Source organism: Mycteria americana, chromosome 6, assembly GCF_035582795.1.
Source record: "Mycteria americana isolate JAX WOST 10 ecotype Jacksonville Zoo and Gardens chromosome 6, USCA_MyAme_1.0, whole genome shotgun sequence".
In the NCBI taxonomy this organism is placed as follows: domain Eukaryota; kingdom Metazoa; phylum Chordata; class Aves; order Ciconiiformes; family Ciconiidae; genus Mycteria; species Mycteria americana.
Genome location: NC_134370.1, coordinates 19,380,344 through 19,390,524, shown reverse-complemented (window position 1 = coordinate 19,390,524; position 10,181 = coordinate 19,380,344). Strand labels below are relative to the sequence as shown.

The following is a 10,181-nucleotide window of genomic DNA, read 5'->3' as shown; positions in this document are numbered from 1 at the left end:
AAAGGGTCATAAGCAGCATTTAAAATAACCTATATTAAATACCTAAAAAATACAATCTTTTGCATAGAATAAAGAAAAGTGCAGCTACAGCATAACATTCCATACCACAAGAAACGGCTAATTTGCGAGTGGTATACAATTAACTGTTGTCTCTCATCACCGAGACTGCAGCAACTAAAGACATGTTTATTGGGAAAATCACATTAAAAAAACAGATATTAGGTTGTTTCATTATGTCTGTAAAGCAAGTGCAAACATTTAAAATTCTTTTTAAAAGAAAGCAAAGCTGATAGATAATTTTCACAAGTTAATTTTCTCTTGATATTACTTGGAAAGATGAAATAGCTTTTGCTCTTTTAGAATCCAAATTAAAAATAAATCCCCATTTGGCATCTGTTTTGTGCAAAAAAAATTAGAAAGCTTGTAAATGTGCAAGCTTTATCTGTTCTATAAAAGTTGGATGTTTATCAGATTATAACTCTTCATTCCCTTCTAACTTTTGTACTGCAATCCCTCTGGTAATCAAGCACACAATAGTATTAAATAAGCCCGGGATACTGATTTCCACTGCTCGGAAGTATAGGGAAACAGTCTAAGTAGCGGAGAATCAGGAATTTTAGGAAAATAAAAGCCAAAAACCTATTGTTCACTTTTGATAGGAAGCAAGCAACTTTTAAATATCCTTCTACTTCTCAGATTTGCATACCTAAATATGAGAAAGAAAAGTATATACCTAATCAGTTGTTAAAGCATCTTCAATTATTTTTTTTTAATCAACTTATTTTATTGGATATAAGTTGGTACTACAATTTGGTAAATGAGATATTTTAAATAAATAAAAATAAATATTGTATGTATATTTCAAGATTGCTTGTTTCTGTAATGAATTAGTGTCTGTATTGTTAGATTTCATTTTGTTTAGCTTTTTTCAAGCTTTGTCGCCACTTACGAATGGCAGTTCCAGAACTACTAGCTACCACACAAAGGGCACCACCCACAGTCCACCAAGTTGGTAGATGATTGAGAAAAAGAATTTGTAAAATAAAAGCAAACACCACATCCATTGTTTTCATTATGGCTACAGGTCCAGCTTTCTCTATCTGTAATGCTTTTGTGAGAAATATCTGACCCCCTAACCCTAACAAGCCTATTAATATTAGAAGAACCCTATCTTTACCACAATATGGTAAACGCCATTCATTCATAACAAACAATGCTATAACACATCCAATTAAACCAATGACTGCATAATACCAAATTGACAAAAAATAATGCACAGATTTTCCCACCTTCCTTAGTATAACAAAAGTCGAAGCTGCAGACACTGTGCTTGTAATTGCTGCTATAGTTCCTTTAAGGTGATCTGTGTAACTTCCTTCAATCCCCGTAACATTTGACCCAAACAGAAATGGCGGTCTGGCAATAAGAACCACTCCAGTGATTGCGAAGAGGGTAAACAGAAGATCCCAAACACTGTATTTCTCTTTGAGAAAGATCCATGCCAGCAACGATGTAAAAACAGGACTGCTAAAAGTTATAACAGTGGCATCAGCTAGCGGCATGACTTGGAAAGCATAGTAGAGAAGAATCATTGCGCTAGAGCCAAGGAATCCTCGGAAGAAAAGAAAAATTCTTTTACCTTTTGGTCCCAAAAAGCCTGTTCTGAAAAACAGAAATGTCACATTAATGCCACTGGCTTGCTTATTTCATGACCAACATCCAACCACATTTAAATGTACACACCCTTCTAGATTGTACACACCCTTCTAGATTGTACACACCCTTCTAGATGAGGGACTTATCTCAACTATCAAACTATTTTTAACTGTCTGATCACAGACCAATCTATTCCCATCACCACCCCCAATCACATTCAGAGTCCAGAACCTGTTCTTCTAGCTATTAATTTTTTGCTTGCAAAATAACCCAAGAGTATCTACAAATGACCTTCTATTTTTTTAAGAACACCGCTTCATGGAAGACCAATACATTTTATATAATCCCTGTAAAAACCTCTACAATTCAGGGAGTCAGAGATTTTCAGTTTTCTGAATTGTATTAACAAACTATCAACTAATACAAAACAATGCAGTTATGCACTTGGAGTCTGAATTAAAATAATATTGCAATCTGATATGTGAGTGATAATTCTAGATCTATTTTGAAGAAATAACTTTAAATTTAAACATCTTCTACACTTACTTGTAGTATATTAAACCAGGAAGAACGAATGCCATTTGGAAAACACATCGAAATGCACTCACTTCCACTGAATGTACGTCTTCTATTTTTTTAAGAAATAAAGAGGCCACTGAGAAAAGGAAGGCAGACAGTACGGTATAAAACAGACCAAGTCCTGGACAGGCAGCTTTCTTCTTTGTTCCTGCAACACATAAACTCCCGTTAATAATGATCTATTAGAAGATTTCTCAGATCAGGTGGCTCCACGTACTGCAGTGCTCCACACATTTGTAGCTATTCTTGTGGTAGAGGACAGGGGAAGCAAAAGAAACAAATGCAAATACTACGTGTATTTACAAGACCTACCTTGAAAATATGTTTTGCTGACCATCGCAGCTCTCCTTTTTTTCTTAAACCAGGAGATAAGAGAGGAACTCTAACGCTTTGGATACAAAACCATTCCTACACCTCTCTCAGCTCTACATGAGTTAGTAGGCTTTACTTCTTGGAGGCATCAGACTAGTTTGGGCAATTCACTATAGGACTAGTTGTATGATTCTGACCACTGCCCAAGGACCAACTGACTGCAAAATGGTCCATGGCCAGATTCTGAAACACTGAAACTTATTACCTGGGAATCATCTGATTATTAAGTTAATTAAGGTTCCTAAGCAACAATTTAATTTCCTTTCTCACAAACACACACATGTAAAAATTGTGTACAGTACCTCACTTCTGTTATATCTCATGTTTATTTTGCAGCTAAATCATTCTAAATTTGACCAAGACCTACAGAAGTTTTATAACATTTTTATCTTGCTGCAAGAATCCAAATATTTTCTTCAAATAAACATCAAATATACATTTTTAAGCAGAAGAAATTTAAGTGACTGATTTTAAAACATCATAGGCCTGCTTAAAGTACTGATATCTATCACAGTTCCACGAAGACCTTAGTTTCACCTTAGTTTATGCTTACTTATCAGACTTTCTCTTCCTGAAGTAGTTTCCCAAGTCTAACGGTTGCTATTCAAGTTTCCCCATTGCCTTAGGCCCTCTTCAGTGACATACTGTTCCTTGCTCCACTCATCTTCTCCACCCTCAACTATTTAAAAAAAAAAAAAAAAAAAAAAAAAGAAAAAGGAAAGCAAACAGAGACGGTGAACTGCTGCTGACCTCAACACTGTCTCCAAAGAACCCAGACCTTCTGGTTATTGCATTTCTGCATAAGAGGTTCAGTCTTTCCACTGAACCTAGAGGTGAACACCATGGAAAAGAGAACCCATCTAGAGTGGGGTGTTACCTCACTACCTCTTTTCTTTCTCTCTGCATAAAACATTGGGAGTTAGCCTTTCTCCTACAACACCCTCTAAAGATAAGAGCAAGAACTCCATGTCCCTTAGGCAGTGTTTTGATAAAAGGGTGCCTCATCTCACATTAGTGTGGGAGCCTGCCAGCCTTATGGATCCTCTAAAACATAATCAGCAGGGCACTGCTGTGAGTTGCTTAGCAACTAAATATCGTTTTTAGGGTTTTTTTGGTTTGGGTGTGTGTTTTTTTTTAAATCAACAAAACTTGTCACAAACCACTTTGATCCTCCTTGAGATCAGCACTCAAAGCTGAGAAACTGCTTCTTACTACCTAAGAGCTGAGACTGCGGGCTGATACAGTGTGTATAGCACCGATTCTGGCTTTAACAGTTCTAGAGACCTAGGCTTTACAACTGCAACCAGAATTTAAAGTAGGCAGAAGGCCTGCTTTTCAAGGAATCCAGCCACACTACAGCTGAAAATGAATGACAGCTTCTACTAGAAATATTTATATTTAGCAACAGCCACTTACATAAAAGTGACTATAAAAACTACCACCAACCAACATTGGACTGGGACATCTATCAACTATGACACAGAGTGGATTTAAAAAATGTTCATGAATTATGTCATGTCCTAATCCACACAGTCATGCAACAGAACTGCAAAATCAACAACGCCTCTAATATTAAAGCAAGAGGAATCAGACTGCCCTATAACTGAAATGGGAAATCCAAACCCAGGCTGGCTTATGGATGAACACAGCACAAACAGAACTATGAAGTTTTATTTCAGGCATGATAGCTTGTCTGATTACTACAGAATGAAGCCAATCTAAATAATGGAAGTGTTGAAATGGAAAACCAATCAAATTAAAGCAAAGTAAGATGAAAGGATCTTGTACCCAGAACTAAGCTTCGGATTTGAAGGGACAAAGAAATACCACAAGGAACTCATTTTTGTAAGCTAGCCAATATACCAAGCCTACCAGAAACAGTATCTTGTAATACTAGAATTTAAACCATCAGCATCTCGTATTGCCAAAGCATGTACTCAGTGCAATGAGAAAGTGTTTTATTTCCTTTTAAAAATAAAATGGCACAAGCTCTTCCACCAAAAACAAGAATTGCAGTTCTGAAGAATACTTATTTCAAAATATGTTCTAAGGAGAAGTTAGGTTAAGATAACATTCCCACCCCACAAAATATTAAGCCTCCAAACACTAGCCCAATGCCATCAAAACACTCAAGCACTCATGCTTTTTTAAAAAAGCGTAACAGTCTAAAAATAAAGTTTCAGGTAGTACCCAAGTCCTCTTTTCTGACTGGCTACAGATTTGAGATTTGGTTTTCCAATTTTATTCCCTAGCCATCTCCACAAGTAAGACTTTCAAACAATCTTCCACTCCTGTCTTAAGTCATAGTCAAACACCTCCCACTACACGCCATTTTCTGTGTAAATTCTTTTTGTTTGCGTTTTAATGCCATGCTTTCTTGCAAACAGCTTTTATACTTGCAAAATGCATACAGTGAAGAAAATGACACTTCTCACATACATGCATCTTGAGAACAGTAGTAGAGGCAGAAGAGTACTGGCTATGTGGAAGGTGGTCAGTCAGTGAGAAGGTGATTCTCCCAGACCTTCAGGAAAGCCAGAAGAGGGTGATCCATTCTTCCCACCATAAGAAGCAGAAGAATAGCTCTCTCACAGGCTTCAGGAAAGCGCCAGGAGCACAACAGCCTGCGTATGAACTAACCATGGTCATGCAGACAAGATCTAGCCATGATTCATAAAGTTCAGCCATTGACTCAATTAACATTTTGCTAGACAGACTACCAAAAAAAAAAAAAAAAAGGTCTTTTTTGGTGAATAACTGTAAGTTTCTCAAGATTTCAAATACTGGGTTTTTCCCATGCTTTGCCTCAGAAGTGATACTAACGTGAATTTCACTGGTGAAGTATGCTATCTCTTTTGGTCTCTCCAGAGCTCACTAGCTAACAAATATCACCATTTTATCCATTTTCTGCTGGAAAGTCAATTATAGTCCATATTTAATGAGAAACACATTTTCAGTGAAGTTGTTTAAAAATTACACATGCTAAAGTACTTCAGATAACAACTTCAAAAATTATTTTAAGATGGCGTTTATGTTTTAAAAGGAAGGCACATTAAACTTACAAAAATATGTTGCATATTTCACAATAAATTTGTGGCTTTAACAATTCAAAGTGACCAAGAAGCACGGATTAAGACAAAATAAAGAGTACACTCACACTAAAGCAAGGTAAGAATTACCAAGGAAGTCACGGTTGCAAGTATGGACTTGTTGAACAGCACTGATGCCCCTTCTCAACATATTTACAGTGCCAGAAGTTCACACTGCTAGAAGGCACCTCGATTTACCCAAACCTGTCAAGTCTTACTTTAAAACTTTGACAGCAGGAAGTACTGTTTTCCCAAGGGATAATCGCTACCGAAGCTCTCACAGACCTACGTGTAGAAGGGACGGAGCAGCAGCCCGCCCATGGAGACGGGAGTGAGCGGTGCGCGGCCGGAGAGGCCCCGAGCGCTCTGCCCGCTCCCGGGGGGGGGAGCACCGGGGGCCCGGCCCGAGCCGAGCCCGGCGTACACACACAAGGGCTGGCGCCACAGAGGGGGTGTGCCTGCCGCTTCACTTGATTTCTTCACCAGAGGCCGGCTTCTCCAGTAAAGAGAAAGGGGAGGAAGAGGGCGACGCCGAACACGCTCGCAGGGGGCCTGGTGTCCCCCGCCGGGCACCAGGTGCGAGCCGCCCGGCACCAGGTGCGAGCCGCCACGGCCGGGGACGGCTCGGAGGCGGCGAGGCTGCAGCCTGCCGCCCGCGGGCAGCCGGCGGCGGGGCCGGCACAGGTGCCGGGCGCCCTCTGCGGCCGCCCGAGCTCGCTCCGCGCCCCGCCGCCGTGTGCGGTGAGCCCCGGTGCCCTCGGGGCCGCTTCCTCTTCCTCCGCCCCGCCAGCAATGTCACCCCGAGAGCCGGTAGCCCAGCCAGGAGGGCGCTGCCCCCCCTGCCCCGCTTGCCAGACTCCCCCTCCTCACCGGGTGCCTTGCAGCAGCGCGGCCAGGACAAGCCCGAGCAGCAGCCACAAACGCGGCGCTCTTCGGCGCCCGCCGCCTCCATGCCGGGCGCCGGGCACAGGCAAGGCTGCCCCGTACCCACACCGTCCTTCCGGCTCAGCGGCACCTCCGGCTCCTTCCCGCCCGCTGCCGGAACAGCGGCGGCCTCGCCGCCCTGACACAGCACCATGAGGACGCCGGGCTGCCCGCGATGCTACCGGCTCCTCACAAGCCGGCAGGCACCTGGCCTCCTGCGCATGCGGTGCCACCGCCCAGCGCCGCCCGGCTGCCTCCCTCCCCCCGCCCCGTGGGTGTACGGCGCTGCGGGGCGGGGGGACTATAGCAGGTCGCGGCTTACACCCCACGAGTCAGGGCCCGCCTGGAAACAGCCGGCGTGCCGGTCCCCCTCCCACAGCAGATACCTGCCTGAAAGCCCGGAGGGAGCCAAACGCCCCTCCCGGGACAGGCGGCAGCGTTCTGCCAGTTCCTCGCCGGTGTCCCCTCAGCCCGCGGTTGCCCCCTGCGAGGGACGCGGAGCGGGCAGCCGAGAGCTCTGCCGGGGCGAGGGTCCTGGGCCGCGCCGGGGCTCGGCGGGGAGGAGCGAGGCTGCGGCGCCTCGGGAGGGGGAGCTCTCACCTCGTCGGAGAGAGGAGCGGGGCAGCGGCGGGAGGAGCGGGGCTGGCCCCCGCCGGGTGACCGTTAGGCGCGGCTGGTGCCGCCGGGGGTGGGTGCGCGGCGGCCTGCACGGTGCGGGGCGGCACAGGCCGCGGCTGCCGCTGACCAACTTTCTGAGGCGGTGCGCTTGCAAGGAAGTCAAACTGCGGAAAACGATGACGCAAAGTTATTTTAGGGGCGTTGTTGCATCATCTGAGCGCCTGAAATAAAAGTATATAGCTCTTAACTGTACACGGGACTGATACTTCACGGTATTGGCTCATCAGCCTGCTCATAGGCAGGATCTGCACCGAGGTAACTGAGCTTTTATTACAGCTTTTCCATATTCTGTGTGTCACAGTTTGAAATCCTACTGGTCCAATCTCCTCACCGATTTAAATAGCTTGGCTTTCCTTCAGTGGGCCCATTAACATTTAATTGCCATGTCAGTGAGCAGTGGCAGCAGCAGCAGCAGCATCTCTCTGTGGAAGAGCTGCCTGCACCAGCTGCATTCATAGAGGTCAAAATGGAGCTGGGAACCTGGTGGGCGATTTAGTCATTCTGCGTGCGTATGAAAAGCCTTACAGGATTGTTAGTAGGGTACAAAAATCATTTAACCACCTTCTTGTGGTATGTTTTCCTTAAAACAATGCCGCCTATGTCTTTTGGCAGGGGAAGCAGAAAGGGGAGCTGGTGCAAAGAAATACAGAGTAGCCCTTTTTCCTTACCCATCAAAGAGTGCAGAGAAAAGCAGAATAAATTTCAAAAGCTAAAATTCTTCTCTTTTCAGCAAGCTGAGCTGTTATCAATAATTAAAATAGGGACGAATTTCTATTCAAGTAAGAGGTTTATGCTCACACTAATCTTTTAGCTGCATAAATTAATCAGTGTTTATTTCTGTATTCTTAAGGGGAAATGTAATCTATAGCTTTAGCAAAATGAGTACTAAATGGTAAATACAAGCTATTTCACACAAACTGTTTCAAGCTTTCCTTCAAGCTACCTCATAAAAGCTATTTCAAGCTTTCCTTGTCTCTGATTTAGCACATTTTATAGTCCATGCTAACCCACCAGAGGCCATAAGTATTTCATTATCTCGGAGCTAGCATTTGATTAAAATGACCAGAATTATTTCACAAATTATTCTTAACTAAAAATTAGATGTGTTATATCAATTATTTAAAAAGATAAATAAATTTAAAAGTTTGTCTTGAAATCAGGATTAATTCTTTCTAAAGATTTACATTATCTGAACTCCTCTTGCTGTAAACCAAGAAAATAAGTAAATATCTGCTGCACTAGATATAAACTATTTTTATTAAAGCTCCTATCAGCATAGTCCTCTACAAAGTCTATACTGAAAGCTTTACTATATCTTTCCTCTATGGAGATGCAACAGCAGCTGCATGTCCCATGAAGGGGAGAATCAGGCCAGCAAAATTTCCCAGACAGACACCCTTAATTAAGAAGTCACTTTTGCCTGATGCACGTCCCTGTCCCTCAGAGTTTGGTTTAATTTAGAGAGGGAGGTGCAAATAAACCTGGCAGCCCGCTGCTTTCCCAAGAAACTTACACTTCTCTGTACTCCAAGGCGGCTTTTACAGGTCACTGTTCTATGAATCGCCAACACGAAGTTAGAGCCGCCTGTTCTTCCCCAGAGAAGTTCTGGTGAAAGGCAGCAGTGGAAATTCTGCCTCTCACCAGCCATCCTGGGGTGGCAATCCTGCAGGTCTCTAGGAGGAAGACCCGGCACGTCCCCGGCCAGCGAGCGTGAAGCAGACTTGCAGAGCGTACGTATCCACAAAAAGGCCTATCTTCACAGTTACTAGGTGAGTTACCTCTGTAGGCAGCGACACCACAAGAAGCTGGCTAACGTGAGTCTTCAGTGAAGAAAACCAGAGCCAAAACATTTAATCCGTAGTACAGACACAGAACAAAATTTAGTGAGTTCTTATGATTTCTGGCTATTTGTTTATATACTTCATTAAAATATGCAGATTATGTGTTTATTTTATAATACTGCCACTATGAAACCCAAAGTAAAATTTTTAAGTACCACAATCCCAAATACTGGACTGTAGAGAGTTTTCAAAGATACTCTGCAACAACCCCCTCCATGCCCCCCCATGTCTGGCTTTGAAAGGGAACATCTAAGGGCAGTGTTTGTTTATGCCAAGATACATGAAGTGTTCTGTTTGCTCCTGGTCAGACTGCCAGGCTTGTCTCAGCTCGAGTGAGAGCTTCCAAGTTCTGTTTGCAAAGTACAACCCTCTTCTCTGAGTAAGGAGAGCACTTCCAAAATGACGGAGCAGTTACAGCTGCCCAAACTAACCAGTGGGCAAATGTGATTTGCAGTCACACTGCCCTAGATTGGAAAATTAAGTAGCTGCGTAAATGTGACATAAAGGTCAATGTTTTATGCAGCCCTTTCAAGTTCAGATTAAGCCTCGTCTCTGTAATACTGTGCTCAGAACCAGCTGTTCCTTTCTCCAGCACATTGCCAGCTTGCAACCAACAGTAGAGCAGTAAGGACTTCCTACAGTATCTTCCCTGAGTGCAAAGTCCATAAGAACAAGCTTTAGTGAACTCGGGCAATTTGACCATTGAAAATTAAACTGCAGCACCAGCTAGAATGGCATTTATCTGGTTTCCATAATATCATAAGTGCAGAGAGGAGCCACCTTCTCCTGCATAGTCACCACTCTCCACACAGAGAGTTTTCTTGGGTTACTCTTTTCAAAGGAGAATATTCTCATCCTCATCCAGAATTTAGGCGGACAGTTTTTCTCATTATAAATGCCAGGAACAAGCCAGTGCTTCATCGCAGGTTGAGATACAGACCTGGCAGGTACTTAGTGAAGTACTGTAATGAGTCACTGGTCTGGGTCTGTGTGCCTGGTGAGGGATCCTTTGATGTTCAATTTCCATCTCCCTGCCTGCAAG

The 10,181-nt window shown here is 43.5% G+C and overlaps 1 protein-coding gene across 1 annotated transcript; it reads right to left on the bottom strand.

The window, feature by feature from the left end:
• Positions 1-790: 790 nt before the first annotated feature.
• SLC35G1 (solute carrier family 35 member G1) lies at positions 791-7,074 on the bottom strand. Its single transcript, XM_075504844.1, has 3 exons — positions 6,567-7,074; positions 2,203-2,383; positions 791-1,662 (listed from the first exon to the last, which is right to left on the bottom strand). The coding sequence occupies exons 1-3, from the start codon at positions 6,772-6,774 to the stop codon at positions 903-905; spliced, it is 1,149 nt and encodes a 382-aa protein (XP_075360959.1). The 5' UTR covers positions 6,775-7,074; the 3' UTR covers positions 791-902.
• Positions 7,075-10,181: the final 3,107 nt, after the last annotated feature.